The 20,391-nt window shown below is 34.3% G+C and overlaps 1 protein-coding gene across 2 annotated transcripts in view; it reads left to right on the forward strand.

Moving 5' to 3' along the window:
• The window catches only part of LOC149782797 (CD109 antigen-like), a 642,407-nt gene that overhangs the window by 60,112 nt on the left and 561,904 nt on the right, over positions 1 to 20,391 (forward strand). For both annotated transcript variants that reach the window (XM_089934311.1, XM_089934312.1), the window contains exon 5: positions 15,843 to 15,999. In XM_089934311.1, the coding sequence (XP_089790437.1) occupies positions 15,843 to 15,999 (157 nt within the window). The remainder of the gene's footprint in view (positions 1 to 15,842; positions 16,000 to 20,391) is intronic.

The raw sequence follows: 20,391 nt of genomic DNA on the forward strand, positions 1-20,391 counted from the left end.
AATCTTTTCAACATTCAATAACGTTGGTGTGGGTATCGAGTTGAAGGCATTCTTAAAACCTTCAACCAGTATTTAATACATTGTAAAAAATACAATGTACAAAGTGGGTATCTTCCACACTCCCCTAACACAATGTCACTATTGGTAGTTTTTGGAACACCTAAATATTGTTTGATAAAGTTGTATTGCACAATACCAAAATCTTCTATCCCAAATTTCTGACCCATAGCAAGCATTGGTTTTTATTACAGAATAAAACATTTTAAAAAGCATCCTCTACACTAAAACAGCCAGTTTTTTTTTTTGATTATTCTTAAATACTTGAAGCTGCTTTCTTTGCCTGAGCCATCGGTATCTGCTTATCTGCTTAGCTTTCATCCAGTTTTCCTGTGTTCTTCCTCCGCCATTAATACTGGTTGCCATGTATAGCCTATCTTGTGCTGAAAAATAGCATTAACCCCTACAACAACAACAACAACAAGCTTTCATCCAAACCAACTTTGGGGTGAAAAATAGACACATGTATATGTACTTGTAATATGGCACACACTCAGAGTTTCTTTAAAAACCATACTTACTTTTGCTTGAGATATCCCCCATTTCAGAAAACAATAATTTTAGCTTTATCGAGATTGTCCATCATTCCAGTTTTATCACAGAAACGTTCAAAAACATTTATTTGCTTCTGATTGCTTTACTGTATTGGCATAGTTAGCAACATCATCTGCATAAAGTGTTGCAAAAATATTATCAATATCTTCAGAGATAAATACACCTCTGTTGCATTCAGGCTTCATCCGTGTAATCATTAATACAAAGGTAAGACATGATAGGGTTTGAAATACAACCTTGCTTTGAACCTAATGCACATTTGAAGTAGCTAGTTAAACCTTTAGGTCTTCAGACATAGCTTTTCAGATTTTTGTACATAGCTATTAAAATGTTTTCTATTTTACCATTCATAACTTTGCAGTTTGTTGACAACCATAATTTATCATGCTGTACTTTATCAGAAGCTTTTTTAAACCGACAAAAAGACAATAAAATCCACCTTTTTTTTATATATAATTCTGAGCTAACGCCTGAATATAATAAAGATATTGTCACAAGCAGAGCAGTTTTTCCTATACCCTATTTGTGCTTCGTCTATTAGACCATTGCCTTCCATCCACACATATACACAGGTATTCAATATATCAGTAAAGACTTTGCAAAGAGTATCAGTAGGGGAAATACCTTAATTGTCATTGCATGTCTTTTAAAAGACACGTAACTCTTCTCCCACTGTTTAGGAAAATATCCGGATTCAAAGATTTTGTTGAATAGAGCATTAAGGAACGGTAAGATCATTTCATTGTGCACTGATAAAAATGAGAGCATACCAGGTCCAGGGGTTTTGTTTTTTATTTTGATTAAACTTCCCATAATTTCATCATTTGTAATAGGAGTATTTAAGTCTTAAACCTTTAAGTGAGGTAGTTCTTCACTGACAGTATTGTCAGAGTCATCTAACTCGGACACAGGCTTCTTCAATAAAGATTTAAAGTATTCATGCCAACTTTGTGGGAAGATATATTCCACTTCATGTTGAGAATAATGGGATATCCCATTTAAAATATACTAAAATCTTTGAGGGTTTGTCCTTGCTTGAGTAATGCATTCATCTGGGATTCCCTAATGTATCTTTTCTTGAGTGCAATTATTGATCTAAAAGCTGATGTATGCTCTTTATATAATATAATGTGAGCTTTAATAATTGAGAAACTAAAGTGTCATAACCAGTAGGTTTTACCATATTTTGCCTTATTGCATCTTTATCCCACCAAGGTGGCTGTTTTGTGATCAAACAGTGTTAGGTGCGATGCCTCTGGTCTGCAAAATTGAACCTATATTCTGAACTGAACTGATATTCTGAGAGAAGTCAATATCAGCTTCAAGATATCTGAATACATCATTCTTTATGTCTTCATAGGCTGTGCTAAACATTCTTACAAATAACTGTATATTGTCTTCAGTAGGATGAAAACATTCCCATTTAGTAAGGGTACAAGTAACAATATTACCTTTCTCTGCATCGCAATAAGTTGGATGATCATTAACATTCACAGTCTGGGAAATATTACCATCATTTCTTACGTGCTGATTGAAGAATATATTGGAAAATATGTTGATTCATCTTGAGTCTGTACTCGAAAGCTGATGATTTAGCTAAATAGTTCAAAAGAACATATATAAGGAACTACTCAGCAACCGTTATGAGTTATGCATGTAAATTGACGATTTTTATTGTCAAAGAGCCTTCCATTCATAATATGAATATTAGTATTTCTGCATAAATTTATTAATGATAAGCCAAAGTTGTTATACACTTTATCACCTTTTAATGCCTCTGCATTGAAAAATTATCTGTATCATAATCAACATTGTATCCAAACACAAAATTAAGCGTATCCTCAGAGATAAAATCTTCAAAATGCATAATTTTAGCATTAAAATCTCCCATTAAGAAACGATAACAATTGCGATATTGACATTTGATTGTTCATGACTTCTCGTTTAATAATTCAATTCCATCTTCATTCCTATTGTTATATATTGGAGAAATGTACATAAAAACCATAATTATATCTTTATCAGTATGCAAATTTGATGACTTAAATAGCAGAACTACACATATTAAAAATATAAAATATACTTTTTGCAAAATCTTTCTTTATGACAAATTTACACACAAAAATGGTTACTCCTCTCGAATTCCTACCTTTACTCACCTTTTTACGAACACGACTATAAGAGACATGATCATCAAGAAAATTGTCAAATTCTGATGATGTTTTTCCCGATGTTTAACATACACCAATACTGTCATATTTTTTTATGGTAATGAAGAGATGACTTCAGGTGTTCATACTGTGCTAAGCCCTATATTTCTCTTGAAAGAATTTTTAGGTCAATGTATGGGTGATGGATATTCTGTAAAGCATATAGGCATTCGCCTGTAACCTAGTTTGTGGAATTCCCTTGTATGATGAAGGGATATCTCCTACAATGAGATTCGCTTTTGTTGTTTCTGTAGTATTTCCATAAGAGTCATTTCTTGCATCACCATATCGCTTACTTTCCACACTCAAGATTAACAATCTTATCAGACAAAATCTTATTCTGTTCCTGAAGCTCAAGGTTATCAGATTGAAGTTCACTTGCCATGGTCTGCATTTATGTACAATAAGAAACATTCAGAGATTTAAGTTCCTGATGTATATCTTTCAAAACTTGACGAATATCAGCATCTGTATGTGGATTAGGAGATGAATAGGTCCCATGAACTTGTCAAGATTCACCCACAGGGGAGGTAGATTACTTCATTGGATTTCCCTTTCTGTGCCCCGTGTTGGCCTCCGATTACCCTGAAACAAAACACTTAGTGCCAGCATGATCTAAGAGTTAGACTTGACAAAGAGCATATTCATACTTTTACCTGTGAATACCTGTTCTCGCTCTCTGTATTTCAATACTTATCCCCATTTTAAAAAAATCAAATTCCAGAGCTCACACAAGCATGTTAAACACTTGAATTCTCCAGGTGGTACTCCCCTTTGGTCTTAAGCTAGGTATTAAAAAAAAGAATGAAAACCAGTAAGTTTGTAAAATTTAAAATGTAATTTATTTCCCTAAAATACAAAGTGAAAAATTAAAACAAAATTACAGCATGGTGATTGAAATCATTAATAGTCTGAAAGTTCTATCACAAGTCAAAAAGTATTGAATGGTGCAAATAAGTTCCAGTGGTAATCTGAATTAACTTCAATCTGTTGTGCTGATGTACCAATAGTCTTGATGTATCATCATAATATAATCTAACATTCTTTAAATAAATTCACAATGATTCCTTAACAGCTACAAAATCTTAAAATTTGAGCACTTGGTAATTTCAATGAATAATTGAAATAAATAAATGAAATCCTCTCAACTGAACACATCTGTATGACTCCACTAAGACTGATGCTTAAGACACAAATAAGTAATTCTCAGGTGAACATCCCTTATATGAAAAATTAGAATACAGTTTCAGAACCAGAATAAGGGTCAAATAATTATTTCCAGAACCTCCTGCATGTCAACAAGGTCAGGTCCTTTAACAACTGATCAATCAGAAATTAGGTCAACTGGCTTTTGTAGTGGAAAACCCATGACCTGAATTTAAATTTCTTCTTACAGCATCCAAGATCAAGAGGCCACAATGACATGTTTACTCCAACAAAATTGTCTCATCCTAAAGTACAACCCACAGTGTACAAAATGGACAAAATTATCTGTTTAATATGTTGTCTACAAAATGACCATGACAATATACAATCAGGAGTTAAAAAAATGAAACACATAATATAGATATACATAACTAGGACGGACGTACCCTCTGTGAAAAAGAACATAGCATGCATCTAAAGTCCAGTCAGTTGTTGACAGATGACAAAATCACTTGTAAAGGCACATTATTCTGCCAGGCATAATGTTGTGTATGACCTGATAATTAGCATGGTTGGCTTAAGCTTCACAACTGGAAATATGTTAGAATGAATGAAATTTATTGAATTGAATAAACTGAACACCAGAGATATAGCATTTTTACATGCATTATTTGGTACTTGTCCCAAGGATTGATTCATGTGATATGCATGCTGTAGTAGAGAGTAATACCTGTGATATGCATGCTATTGTAGAGAGTAATACATGTGATATGCATGCTGTTGTAGAGTAATACATGGGATATGCATACTGTAGTAGAGAGTAATGTGATATGCATACTGTTGTAGAGAGTTGTTGTTGTTGTAGTGTTTAATGCCATTTTTCAGCACATGATAGGCTATACATGGTGGCCAGTATTAATGGTGGAGGAAGAACCCGGGAAATCTCTGGAAAGAACCACCGACCCTCGAGAAGCTACTGGCATGCTTTCTCACATACCCACATTGGCCGAATCTCGAACATACGCAGACAGAGGTGAGATGGCAGTGATCCGTAACGGAGAGCGCTTTAGACCACTCGGCCACTCGGGGCCCCATTGTAGAGAGTAATACATGTGATATGCATGCTATTATAGAGAGTAATACATGTGATATGCATAGTATAGTAGAGACTAATACATGTGATATGCATGCTGGTGTAGAGAGTAATGTGATCTGCATACTGTTGTAGAGAGTAATACATGTGATATGCATGCTATTGTAGAGAGTAATACATGTGATATGCATGCTGTTGTAGAGAGTAATGTGATATGCATACTGTTGTAGAGAGTAATGTGATATGGCTACTGTAATAGAGAGTAATGTGATATGCATACTGTAGTAGAGAGTAATACATGTGATATGCATACTGTAGTAGAGAGTAATACATGTGATATGCATGCTGTTGTAGAGAGTAATGTGATCTGCATACTGTTATAGACAGTAATACATGTGATATGCTTGCTATTGTAGAGAGTAATACATGTGATAATGCATGCTGTTGTAGAGAGTAATACATGTGATATGCATACTGTAGTAGAGAGTAATGTAATATGCATATTGTTGTAGAGAGTAATGTGATATGCATACTGTTGTAGAGAGTAATACATGTGATATGCATGGTATTGTAGAGAGTAATGTGATATGCATACTGTTGTAGAGAGTAATACATGTGATATACATACTGTAGTAGAGAGTAATACATGTGATATGTATGTTGTTGTAGAGAGTAATGTGATCTGCATACTGTTGTAGAGAGTAATACATGTGATATGCATGCTGTTGTAGAGAGTAATACATGTGATATGCATGCTGTTGTAGAGAGTAATACATGTGATAATGCATACTGTAGTAGAGAGTAATACATGTGATATGCATACTGTTGTAGAGAGTAATGTGATCTGCATACTGTTGTAGAGAGTAATACATGTGATATGCATGCTGTTGTAAAGAGTAATACATGTCATATGCATACTGTAGTAGAGAGTAATGTGATAAGCATATTGTTGTAGAGAGTAATGTGATATGCATGCTGTTGTAGAGAGTAATACATGTGATATGCATGCTATTGTAGAGAGTAATACATGTGATATGCATGATATTGTAGAGAGTAATACATGTGATATGCATGCTGTTGTAGAGTAATACATGTGATATGCATGGTGTTGTAGAGTAATACATGTGATATGCATGCTATTGTAGAGAGTAATACATGTGATATGCATGCTATTGTAGAGAGTGATACATGTGATATGCATGCTATTGTAGAGATTAATACATGTGATATGCATGCTGTTGTAGAGTAATACGTGATATGCATGGTATTGTAGAGAGTAATACATGTGATATGCATGCTATTGTAGAGAGTAATACATGTGATATGCATGATATTGTAGAGAGTAATACATGTGATATGCATGCTGTTGTAGAGTAATACATGTGATATGCATGCTGTTGTAGAGTAATACATGTGATATGCATGCTGTTGTAGAGAGTAATACATGTGATATGCATGCTATTGTAGAGAGTAAGACATGTGATATGCATGCTATTGTAGAGATTAATACATGTGATATGCATGCTGTTGTAGAGTAATACGTGATATGCATGCTATTGTAGAGAGTAATACATGTGATATGCATGCTATTGTAGAGATTAATACATGTGATATGCATGCTGTAGTAGAGAGTAATACATGTGATATGCATGCTGTTGTAGAGAGTAATACCCGTCATATGCATACTGTTGTAGAGAGTAATACATGTCATATGCATACTGTTGTAGAGAGTAATACATGTGATATGCATGCTGTTGTAGAGAGTAATACATGTGATATGCATGCTGTTGTAGAGAGTAATACATGTGATAATGCATACTGTAGTAGAGAGTAATACATGTGATATGCATACTGTTGTAGAGAGTAATGTGATCTGCATACTGTTGTAGAGAATAATACATGTGATATGCATGCTGTTGTAAAGAGTAATACATGTCATATGCATACTGTAGTAGAGAGTAATGTGATAAGCATATTGTTGTAGAGAGTAATGTGATATGCATTCTGTTGTAGAGAGTAATACATGTGATATGCATACTGTTGTAGAGAGTAATACATGTGATATGCATGGTGTTGTAGAGAGTAATGTGATATGCATACTGTAGTAGAGAGTAATGTGATATGCATAATGTTGTAGAGAGTAATACATGTGATATACATACTGTAGTAGAGAGTAATACATGTGATATGTATGTTGTTGTAGAGAGTAATGTGATCTGCATACTGTTGTATTGAGTAATACATGTGATATGCATGCTGTTGTAGAGAGTAATACATGTGATATGCATGCTGTTGTAGAGAGTAATACATGTGATAATGCATACTGTAGTAGAGAATAATACATGTGATATGCATACTGTTGTAGAGAGTAATGTGATCTGCATACTGTTGTAGAGAATAATACATGTGATATGCTTACTGTAGTAGAGAGTAATACATGTGATATATATATATATACTGTAGTAGAGAGTAATACATGTGATATGTATACTTTAGTAGAGTAATACATGTGATATGCATATTGTAGTAGAGAGTAATACATGTGATATGCATGTTGTTGTAGAGAGTAATGTGATATGCATACTGTTGTAGAGAGTAATACATGTGATATGCATGCTATTGTAGAGAGTAATACATGTGATATGCATGTTTTTGTAGAGAGTAATACATGTGATATGCATGCTATTGTAGAGATTAATACATGTGATATGCATGATATTGTAGAGAGTAATACATGTGATATGCATGCTTTTGTAGAGAGTAATACATGTGATATGCATGCTATTGTAGAGATTAATACATGTGATATGCATACTGTTGTAGAGAGTAATACATGTGATATGCATGCTATTGTAGAGATTAATACATGTGATATGCATGCTATTGTAGAGAGTAATACATGTGATATGCATGCTATTGTAGAGATTAATACATGTAATATGCATGCTTTTGTAGAGAGTAATACATGTGATATGCATGATATTGTAGAGAGTAATACATGTGATATGCATGATGTTGTAGAGTAATACATGTGATATGCATGCTGTTGTAGAGTAATACATGTGATATGCATGCTATTGTAGAGAGTAATACATGTGATATGCATGGTATTGTAGAGAGTAATACATGTGATATGCATGCTATTGTAGAGAGTAATACATGTGATATGCATGATATTGTAGAGAGTAATACATGTGATATACATGCTGTTGTAGAGTAATACATGTGATATGCATGCTGTTGTAGAGTAATACATGTGATATGCATGCTATTGTAGAGAGTAATACATGTGATATGCATGCTATTGTAGAGAGTAATACATGTGATATGCATGCTATTGTAGGGATTAATACATGTGATATGCATGCTGTTGTAGAGTAATACGTGATATGCATGCTATTGTAGAGAGTAATACATGTGATATGCATGCTATTGTAGAGATTAATACATGTGATATGCATGCTGTAGTAGAGAGTAATACATGTGATATGCATGCTGTTGTAGAGAGTAATACCCGTGATATGCATACTGTTGTAGAGAGTAATACATGTCATATGCATACTGTTGTAGAGAGTAATACATGTGATATGCATACTGTAGTAGAGAGTAATACATGTGATATGCATACTGTAGTAGAGAGTAATACATGTGATATGCATACTGTAGTAGAGAGTAATACATGTGATATGCATACTGTAGTAGAGAGTAATACATGTGATATGCATGTTGTTGTAGAGAGTAATGTGATATGCATACTGTTGTAGAGAGTAATACATGGGATATGCATGCTATTGTAGAGAGTAATACATGTGATATGCATGCTTTTGTAGAGAGTAATACATGTGATATGCATGATATTGTAGAGAGTAATACATGTGATATGCATGCTTTTGTAGAGAGTAATACATGTGATATGCATGCTATTGTAGAGATTAATACATGTGATATGCATACTGTTGTAGAGAGTAATACATGTGATATGCATGCTATTGTAGAGATGAATACATGTGATATGCATGCTATTGTAGAGAGTAATACATGTGATATGCATGCTTTTGTAGAGAGTAATACCTGTAATATGCATGCTTTTGTAGAGAGTAATACATATAATATGCATGCTTTTGTAGAGAGTAATACATGTGATATGCATGCTTTTGTAGAGAGTAAGACATGTGATATGCATGATATTGTAGAGAGTAATACATGTGATATGCATGCTATTGTAGAGAGTAACACATGTGATATGCATGATATTGTAGAGATTAATACATGTGATATACATGATATTGTAGAGAGTAATACATGTGATATGCATGATATTGTAGAGAGTAATACATGTGATATGCATGCTGTTGTAGAGTAATACATGTGATATGCATGCTGTTGTAGAGTAATACATGTGATATGCATGCTATTGTAGAGAGTAATACATGTGATATGCATGCTATTGTAGAGAGTAAGACATGTGATATGCATGCTATTGTAGAGATTAATACATGTGATATGCATGCTGTTGTAGAGTAATACGTGATATGCATGCTATTGTAGAGAGTAATACATGTGATATGCATGCTGTTGTAGAGTAATACATGTGATATACATGCTGTTGTAGAGTAATACATGTGATATGCATGCTATTGTAGAGTGTAATACATGTGATATGCATGCTGTTGTAGAGAGTAATACATGTGATATGCATGCTATTGTAGAGATTAATACACGTGATATGCATGCTGTTGTAGAGTAATACGTGATATGCATGCTATTGTAGAGAGTAATACATGTGATATGCATGCTATTGTAGAGAGTAATACATGTGATATGCATGATATTGTAGAGAGTAATACATGTGATATGCATGCTGTTGTAGAGTAATACATGTGATATGCATGGTGTTGTAGAGTAATACATGTGATATGCATGCTATTGTAGAGAGTAATACATGTGATATGCATGCTGTTGTAGAGAGTAATACATGTGATATGCATGCTATTGTAGAGATTAATACATGTGATATGCATGATGTTGTAGAGTAATACGTGATATGCATGCTATTGTAGAGAGTAATACATGTGATATGCATGCTATTGTAGAGATTAATACATGTGATATGCATGCTGTAGTAGAGAGTAATACATGTGATATGCATGCTGTTGTAGAGAGTAATACCCGTGATATGCATACTGTTGTAGAGTAATACATGGAATATGCATAATGTAGTAGAGAGTAATGTGATATGCATACTGTTGTAGAGAGTAATACATGTGATATGCATGCTGTAGTAGAGAGTAATACATGTGATATGCATGCTGTAGTAGAGAGTAATACATGTCATATGCATACTGTTGTAGAGAGTAATACATGTGATATGCATGGTGTTGTAGAGAGTAATGTGATACGGAAACTTCATGACAGGAACCCTATTCAGGATTTGACCTTAGGGAAGAAAACATACACTTGATGCTGATCATAATCGATGATGTCATGGATTTGTTTAAAATTACAAGTCAATATAATGTGCAGAAAGTGCTGATAAAAAATCCAACTTTTAGTCTTTGACTCAGCTGATCAACACCACAGCCATACACTATTTTACAGACAAAATGAAACAAATAAAACATGGATAAATTGCAGTATTAACCCATATGTTTATAACACAAAGTTCTTGTCAGTAGCACATGCTTTAATAAAAAGCATGTGCTACTGACAAGAACTTTGTGTTATTGAAAAGTTTGTTAGAGGTGCAATTTTACCCATTAATTATCTTACGAAATGCAAATTTTTTAATCTTGTTAATAAAAAGCATGTGCTACGGACAAGAACTTTGTGTTATTGAAAAGTTTGTTAGAGGTGCAATTTTACCCATTAATTATCTTACGAAATGAAATTTTTTTAATCTTATGGGAAAAAGAAAATTAATATTGGGGTACTGAATTTCATTTCTGTGAGACAATTGCGCATATAATTTCAGACTGCTCCGGTGGCCTAATGGTTAGAGCATCTGCTTCGGATGCGGGAGGTCACGGGTTCGAACCCCAGCTGAGTCATACCAAAGACTTACAAAAATGGTATTAACAGCTGCCTCGCATGGCGCTCAGCATTAAGAGATTAGTGTTAGGACTGGTCAGCCTGGTGTTGGGATAATGTGACTGGGTCGGACATCATGCTGCATGTTTGCGGCATAATGCCCCAGTGCTAGACATCACTATAAGCTGTCACACTGCAGACATCATAGCGATATGACTGAATTTTTTTTAAAGCTACACAAAAATTCAAATCACACACAACCCCACCAGGCTGTTAAGGTGTTATTGTGTTTGAGAATCATTTTATTCCTGTTTCTAGCTTGGGTAGTTATTTAGTTATCCCTGTCCTTGCCGAATTTGGTTTTTGGACTTGTATCGATTCTGTTTTTTTGTTTTAATACAGTAATGAATGATCAGAATTCATATCCCTTTCAATGTGACTTTTTTGATTTTTAGGTTGAAAAGGCAGGTCACATACCACTATTTCCTTTGATTGATGTTATGTGCTTAGTGATTGAACACCAGTTCGTTCTAAAGTTAGTATAGGATAGTATTCCTTATTATTATTCATATCATTATCGGTCTTGCCAAGCTGGGCTTTTACAAATTACCAAGGTATTACTAGGGAACAGTAAGAATTCTCTGTTACCTGGAGGCAGAGACTCCTAGGAGGGCTCATCCCCTCAGTGGCTTCTTGGAATTTGAGATGCTACCAACACCAAGGGTTCATGGTTGTAGGAAGAATTTAAATTCGAGATCAACAGTTTTGGAGATGGAGGCAGTTTTCTTTACCCTTTAGGGTTGCATCAAGAAATTAAGAGGTGATCTCTGACAAGTCATCGGTATTAGCATTTCTCCTGAGACATGGTAGCCCCTTCTATCTGTGTAGAGGTTTGGAACCTCGATCCTTGGGCACACTCAGATGAGATTACTATTCGAGTTAGTAACATATATGGAAGAATTAATTTTTTGACACAAGAGTCACTCCAGGAGTGTGAAAATAGTCCTCATGGAATGGTCTCTGCAATAGTCTGTAGCAGATTTCCTGTGCAGACATGGTGGACTTGTTTGCAACAAGGATAAAAAGCAATCTCTCCTTTTACACATCTCCAGTTACTGACCAGAGGGCCTAAGTAGTGGATGTTTGCAGCCAGAAGTGGGATTATCTCTAGCAAATGTTCTATAATGTTTTGTTGCTTCTAAATTATGTCTTGTTGCTCATAAGTTAAAATTGTTGTTACCAATCTGACATCTAATTTGTTACCACAGCAGATAATGTGAAAATCTTGTTATTTCTGAAGATGGTTTCAGCACTCAGTACCAGTAGTTAAAAGGAAGAAATGGTGTTTCTTCATTTCTTGGAAATTCTTGTTAATAATGACCTTATTTAAAGAGGGTAACACAATTAGCTAAAAACTAATCTACCTTGAGACCCTCATACAAAGGAATTTATTTATTTAAGCTGCATCTCTGAAGCCACTGGATATATTGGGTTTGGAAGAAGGAAATAGAGTGGGCATTTCTAATCTCAGCTGGAATACTATTCCAGAGCAGAGTTCCAGAGTATTGGAAACCTTTTTTTAAATAACTCCTTATTTGGTTTGGGAATTTTATACTGTTTGGTAGACATGGATCGCAGGTGGGGAGTATTACCAGGTAGCCTATACTGGAATAGTGATTGTAAATATTCAGGAGCACTATTCTGAGATATCCTGTACATTAATTTGGCTTTTCTCAAACAGATTCGGTCTTTAATAGGTAATATTTTTAACCTACCAGCTAAACTTTCCTTGCTTTCTTTCTGGATTGATATTAGCCCAAATGCTCTTTTTTGAAGATGTGCCAGCTTTGCTATGTTTTTATCATTTGAATTACCCCATACTGTACTACAGTAGTCCAAATAGGGTTGTATGTAACTGTTATAAAATAGTTTCCTGTGCCTTTCAGGGAGAAAATGTCTTATCCTACTGAGAAGCCATAAACTTGAATTGACTTTTTTACTGGTATGTTTGATATGTTCAGTCCATGATAGGTTATTATCTACCAGAACACCAAGTAGCCTATCATGACAGACTATTTGCAGATTTGTATCCTTCCATGTCAGACATAGTTCATCACTATCAAGATTTGTCCTTCTTTGGCGTGTTGAGATAAGTAATATTTTAGTTTTACCAGTATTTACCACCATGCCATTACATGTGCACCAGTTTTCCAGTTTGTTTAGTGCATTCTGTAAAGAAATTTCGAGCTCATGCTTTGTGTTTTGGATGTCTGACAATGTTGTGTCATCTGCATAGAGATCTGTAGATGATATTGAGTCTCTTAGTAAAAGTGGTAGGTCATTAATAAATAAAATGAATAGTAGTGGACCTAGAATTGAGCCTTGTGGTACTCCATATCTAATTGTTTCAGGTTCAGACAGAACATTATTTATGTAAACATGTTGTGTTCTCTCATTTAAGTATGAAGTAAACCATCTAATTGTTCTTTCATCACACTGGTAGATTTTCAGTTTCTTCAAAAGGATTTCATGATCCACCATGTCAAAAGCTTTCCTGAAATCTACAAATACAGTTCCTATTATTCTACCTTGGTCAAGTGCTTGAAGCCATTTATCAGTTAGGGAGATCAAGGCAGTCTCACAGGAATGGTTCTGTCTAAAGCCTGATTGATTAGGGTGTAACAGCAAGTGTTTGGTTAAATATGACATGAATGAGTCATGGACATGTTTTTCAATCAATTTTGACAAGTTTGGTAGTATTGAAATTGGTCGGTAGTTATCAGCATCATCCTTAGAACCAGATTTGTGAATAGGAGTTACTTTTGCAGTTTTCCATATTTTGGGGACAGATGAGGTTGCAATACTTAAATTAATTAATTATGAATGTTATGCTATCTACAATAGCAAAGGCAGAAGATTTAATGAGTCGTGGACCAATCTGATCAAGTCCTGTAGCTTTCTTGGTATCAAGTTCACTGAGACATTTTTTAACAAAGTTTTTTGACACTGGTGGGATAGAGAAACATACCTCCTTTGAGATTTTACTGCTGCAGAACTTTTTCAGTTCATTAAAGTTGTTTTCTATCACTGGCTCTTTTAACTTTGTGGTAATGTTGATGAAGAAATCATTGAAAACATTTGCAATGTCAGTTTCATCAGTGACTATGGTGTCATTTACCAGAAGTGAGTGAATTTTATTTGTCTGTTTTCTGTGCGTTCCTCCAGTGAGTTCATTGAAGACTTTCCAAATGGAGTTTGTGTTGCTCTTTTTGTTTTCAAGCAATGATTGATAATAAGTTTTTTTAGCTTTTTTGATCATACTTGTTATTTTATTTCTCCATACTTTATATTGTGCATGGTTTTCCTTAGCCTTGAATTTGTCTCGTGTTTTCATAGCATCTAGGATTTCAGTAGTAAGCCAATTAGGTTGAATATCAGTCTTTACTCGATGTACTTTCAGTGGTGCATGCTTAGATACTGCATCCATAAATAAGTCAGTCCACACCCTCATGGCTTCATCTATGTCATCCAAATTTTGGATCATACTCCATGGAACTTTATATAGGTCATTGAGAAATTGTTCTTCATTAAAAGTTTTGAACGATCTGTAAGTGATCGTTTTATGTGTATTTTTCTTATTTTTCTTGCAAGTTTTTTGTTGGCAAGTAGACTCTTGTTTTATTAATAAATGTTGTGGAGTTATGTTAGGTAATGATTGTTGTCTGCCTGGAAAACATGGTATCTCAGCTAGTAGTTCATCAGACCTGTTATCGATGGGTCATGGGGTTTGATATATGTCCCATCCAGACTGGGTCAGCTGCCTCACTGTGCTGTTCCAACAAAGAAAAATGAAGAATAAACAGGCTTATTAAGATAGCTGTTCAATCCAGTGTGTGAACAGTAAGAAGGTAAAATACAAGTAATTTCCAAAAATGACATTGCTTGGTTACTCTGGTACACAAAGATAGAGTTTTTTTTGTTGGATTCAATGGCAATTTTAACACACTATTGACTATATTATGCCAGTTAAATGGGAGGTAAATATCCTTCTCAAGGACACACTTATGCAACCTGCCTGGGTCAGTTAGTCATCCTTGACCCTTCGGTTACAAGTCGGAGACCTTACCAACTGAGCTACTATCCCACAGAAAGATAGATGATGTACCTGGCATACCAAAAGCAGGTTTCTGTCCAATGCACTTTTTACATTTAGATCAGTTGCTGAATCACCCTTTTTGGTTGCATATTTATGAATCTTGATGTGTGCATGTATCCTGTAAGTAATAAAATGCATTATTAAAAGTAGATTGCTGTGACCTTTATTTTACACTTAATGTTTAAGAGAGTTTATTGGACAGTGGATCATATATCCTGAGAAGTATTGCATCACTGTGTCAGAGAAAAGACTGACCTACATCAATTTCTTTGTCATCATTCATTATTGATCAGCTTGAGGCATTTCAGAATGATAACCGGTTATTATTTTTTGAGCTTCTGAACCATCTTGTTTGTAGTGGAATATCAAATACCTCATTTTGAGAGAATGGAAATCACTGGCTGGTTGAAAATAATTACTTGAATTTCAAATATGACTTTTTTTTTGTTGTAAGATGCAGAGAAACTTTTTCTGTATTGTGATGGTTCATTTGTTGTTATGCATGTTTGAACATGTCACACTTTGTTGCAGATTTCATCATTATTTATAAGAAATTCATGAGATGACTTTGTGCTTTATAATATTCTTTGTTTTGCAGACTCCAGTTTTAAAGTCAGGAACCTGCTATCTCCATGTAACTTCCACAGGAGGCAATGTGAAGATCAGCAATGTTACGAATGTGCAACTAGTTTCAGCCAAGACCCGTTTTCTGCTAATCCAGACTGATAAGGGCATTTATAAACCAGGACAGACAGGTTAATATTCAAGCCTATTTGTATTCAACATTGCACTTTGGATTTAGATCTAAAAATTTCCATTGTCAGGGAAAAATCCACGATGCTTTATTGTCAACCATGGCTGCCTGTGATAAAATGTCATCATTTCTCCTGAATATGCATAAACCTGCTTAACCAATCAGTGTCATTTCAAAATATTCTCAGGAGTTTGGGCCAATGAGATCTTGATTGACTGATCCAGTCAGATTGTCTCTTCTAAGCACAGCCACTTATTGAATGTTAAGAGGTCACTTCCGTTGATGTTTAAGAGCTTATTTCATTGGCATGTTGATAACATGTTTGTTTAATAATAATAATGACTTTATTTAAACTGGGTAACACAGAAGAGTTAATCTACCTCAAGGCCCTCATGCAAAGGAGCATATAACACACACACACACACACACACAAACACATGATTTATGGATTTTCCACTTAATCTGGTGGACATGGACACAGGCAGGGGATTAAATATTCACTAAAGGATTTTACTCAAACCTAGTAGACATCTACTCAGTCTACTGGAACTCTGCTTAAGAATTTTATTGCAGTTGTAATGGGTCTTTTGTATACATGCCAACCATTACACTTTTGATGTAATAATTATGCTTTTTTTTCTCACCAAATTATGTATTATGCTAGACTGTATATGGATTACACCTTTTTGGTACAGTAAAAAAATAAAATAAAGCAATAAAAGTTGTTTTTGTGATTTTTAACATCATCTCTTTAATTCCACTCATATAAATTTGAGAATATTCTTAAAAAGGTGACTGCTGTTTAAGAGTAGCGTAAAAATACTTTCTTTATTTGCTATTTATTGCAATTGTATATGACCCATTTCCAACAAAATAGATGGGTTTCTTCAGATATGAACTTTGCGTCACAGATTCATTGTATTGATTAGGCAGCTAAGTTGTGAACCAGTCTCTGCTTGTAAAGAAAATGTTAAGGAAACATATGCTTTATGGTGTTACATGACGGAAAATGTTAGATGGATCTTTTCAAGCTTCAGTACATGTCAGTGCAGAAAAAAAAGGACAGATCAACACCACTTTACAAACTTCAAAAGAAGTTGCAAAAGTAATGTAACACAGCATTCTGAGCACCTGACCTCACTGCAGATTTCCAGTTCATGATCATTCAGCAAAAGTTACACTTGTAGACTAGTTAATGACCAACTTTGAGTAAATTATTGAATGTGGTAACATAGCTGCCAAGTGTTGTTTTTCCCGTATTTGTCCTGTATTTTGGACCTGAATACAGGCGTATGTTTTTCTTATTAAAAGTCTGTGTTTTTAAAAAGAAAAGAAAAGAAAAAAAGATTCTTGTAATTTTCTTTTTAGGATGGGTACCCAGTTCCATTCTAAGAGTAAATGTATTGCATATATGTAGGGATATTGAGTTCGAATATGATTGGTTCATTTGGAATCACTGCTACAATGCCAGTCTTTAACTACCATATTGGATTGCACAAAACAGTTGCTGTTGTCACTATCTCATCTTCATAATATTCAACTTCTAGTCATGTTGAAAAGGAAAGCAGAATAATTTTCTCAAGCAAAGAAAAGAAAAGATAACTGGAAGGACATTTATGACGTCATGTTTACTTTGTGAAACCATCAAGTAAATTAGAAAACTTTTTATTAGGCAAATTGTGTAATTGTGATTTTGCTGTTGGGCATGGAGCACCCATGACTTAAAACTGCATGAAAAAGGTAATAAACATCAGCTTTCATCCTCAACGACACAGCCTGAACTTGCAGCATTTATAATGCCAGATAGAACCTTCATGTAATTTGATTAGAAGTTATTTTAATAAATTTATTTTTGAAATGAACCTGCTAGTGTTGCTGGTGATTTACTTTGCACACTTTTTTCCAGACATTAAAATCAAGGATTGTTCGTGTGCTAGAATGAAAACAGTTTGGTTACAAAATAAATTACACAGAATTCAGATCATCAGTGAAAGATGGTACATTGGAATCGGTAATGTTATTGAAAAGGCTTCTATAAACAGCATGTGTCTGAGTGTGAGTGTGTTGCACTCTTGCCCCTTCTGAATGGTCACCCATATGGAACAGGGCACCCATTCAGAAGATGCAAGAGTGCAATACATGCATCTTTGACTTTAAATACTCTGGGGTGGGAACTATGTGGTAATAAAACAAAGCTTGAAATGGGATTAGAAACAAATGCTAAACTACTTATACAATCAAGTACATTCAATTAGAAACAAATGCTGTACTACTTACACAATCAAGTACATGGGATATTATGACATAGATGTTGTAGTTCTTTCCAAAGTTTATTCAAAGCAAATGATGTTACATCCGGTATTAAAACAATAAAAAACATACAGGAGCTTTGTCAGAAAATGTTATTATGTAGCTTTATCCTTTGAAAATAACACTGTTTATCAGAGAGTATGACAATTTTTTAAATGAACAGAATTGTTTACACTCTATCAATTGTTGCACTTTATCAGTGGCCATTCATGACATGAGCAAAGTTATTTCAGTGAGAAACTACATTTCCAAATCTGTTGCTGTCCAGTGGCTGAGGAGCGATATCGCAAATCTCTTGCCATTCATCAGCTACAGATCAGTGTCATGCTGTTGTTTAATTTGTTTTAACTAGTTCTTGTTGTTGTTGTTGTAGGGTTTAATGTCATTTTTCAGCACTTGATAGACTATACATGGCGGCCAGTATTAATGTCGGAGGAAGAACCTGGGAAAACCTTGGAAAGAACCACCGACCCATGAGATAACTACATGTATTGCAAGAAAATGTATTTTTGTCACAAATGAGATGCTATAAAACAAATAAAGATATGTTTGTGACAAATTAATTTTAGACTTGTAATATGGCCTGAGAAATTCAATGAGGTTAATGTGCAAAATTGCTTTCTAGCAAACAATATAAAAATTGTATTCTCAACATTAATCTTTAGACCCAGCATATGTATTTGGAATAGAAATCTATTGCAAGCAGCAGACTCCTTTGACATGTTTTACACAAGTTCTATTGCAATGTATGCTTTCTTTTTTCTTTAAGAGGGGGATGTAACTCTTTGCTTCTTTTGCTAACAATGTTATTCATTAGAGAGTAATATGCATTTTTAATGTGCTGAAATTATCTTCACTTTGGAATTCATATACAGTATAAGTAAATCGCTGCTTAGCAGTGACTTTTTTTTTATTTAAAAAGAATTAAAGTAATTGATTGGTTTATATTAAATTGCTATCCATTGTGCTTTTTCTTTTTATTTCTAGTTTAGTTATATATTCCAACTTGGCTGTGATTCACATAAGCAAAATAAAAGCTTCAGAAAGATTTATCATATTGAAAGTTGAATAACCAGCATTGCTGCATTAATCAAAATGTACCCATTAGTGATATTTGTGATGACCCCAAAATTAATATAATTGGGATTTAAAACCTTTAAAGGCAAAATTATTTCTACATCCAGTGCAGAGTAGATAAAAAAGTTCTAACAGGAATAACTGTTAAAGCTATTCAAAATATAAAGCCATATAATAATAGCAATCAATGCGGATTCCAGATTGTATAGCCTTAGCAAATGTTCAATTTCGGGTGATGCATAAATAAAGCTGTATTGATGGTTATGATGTGTTCAGCTTGTATGTAAAACTACTAGTTTAAAAAAAATGATCAGGAACAAAGTGTGATTGGAAAGCTACACAGTTGTAGAAAAACTAGTCACAGTTTATTATATTGTAAATACACTTGTATTTGCTGCAGACACTCATTTCGCAACTAAGTTTACATAATAGTGTGTATTTTCATTCAGTTTCATGATATGTTGTGACAGATTTCCACCCAGGCTGATGGGCCCAGGTCTAGGGTGGACAGATTTAACAAGTCATGATGATATGCAGCGACAGATTTCCACCCAGGCTGATGGGCCCAGGTCTAGGGTGGGCAGATTTAACAAGTCATTACGAGTCATAGTATACAGTCAGTACCTGCTTCCCCACTGCTTTATTTACAATGACAATTTCCAAACCCATAACACTAGAAGTGAAAGGTTATAATTTTACTTATTATATGTAGAAAACTGACAAAACGTTTCTAGTGCAATTTAAAAATGCGTATTCTTCTCCATTGCCTTTTTTGAACTAATTTTTATGAAAATAATAAAGAATAATTTCAATAATATTATTTCTTTTTTAAAAAAATCTAATAGCATAAAATGTTACAATCCTCAAAGCAGGCCATGTGGTTAGACCATCCGCCTTGGATGCAGGAGATCACAGGTTTGAACCTTGGCCGAATCATAACAAAAACTTACAAAAATGGTTCAAACAGCTACCTCGCTACTCACTTAGCATTAAGAGATTAGTGTAA

Source organism: Sinohyriopsis cumingii, chromosome 15 (genome assembly GCF_028554795.1).
Source record: "Sinohyriopsis cumingii isolate HCF-2022 chromosome 15, ASM2855479v2, whole genome shotgun sequence".
Lineage (NCBI taxonomy): Eukaryota > Metazoa > Mollusca > Bivalvia > Unionida > Unionidae > Sinohyriopsis > Sinohyriopsis cumingii.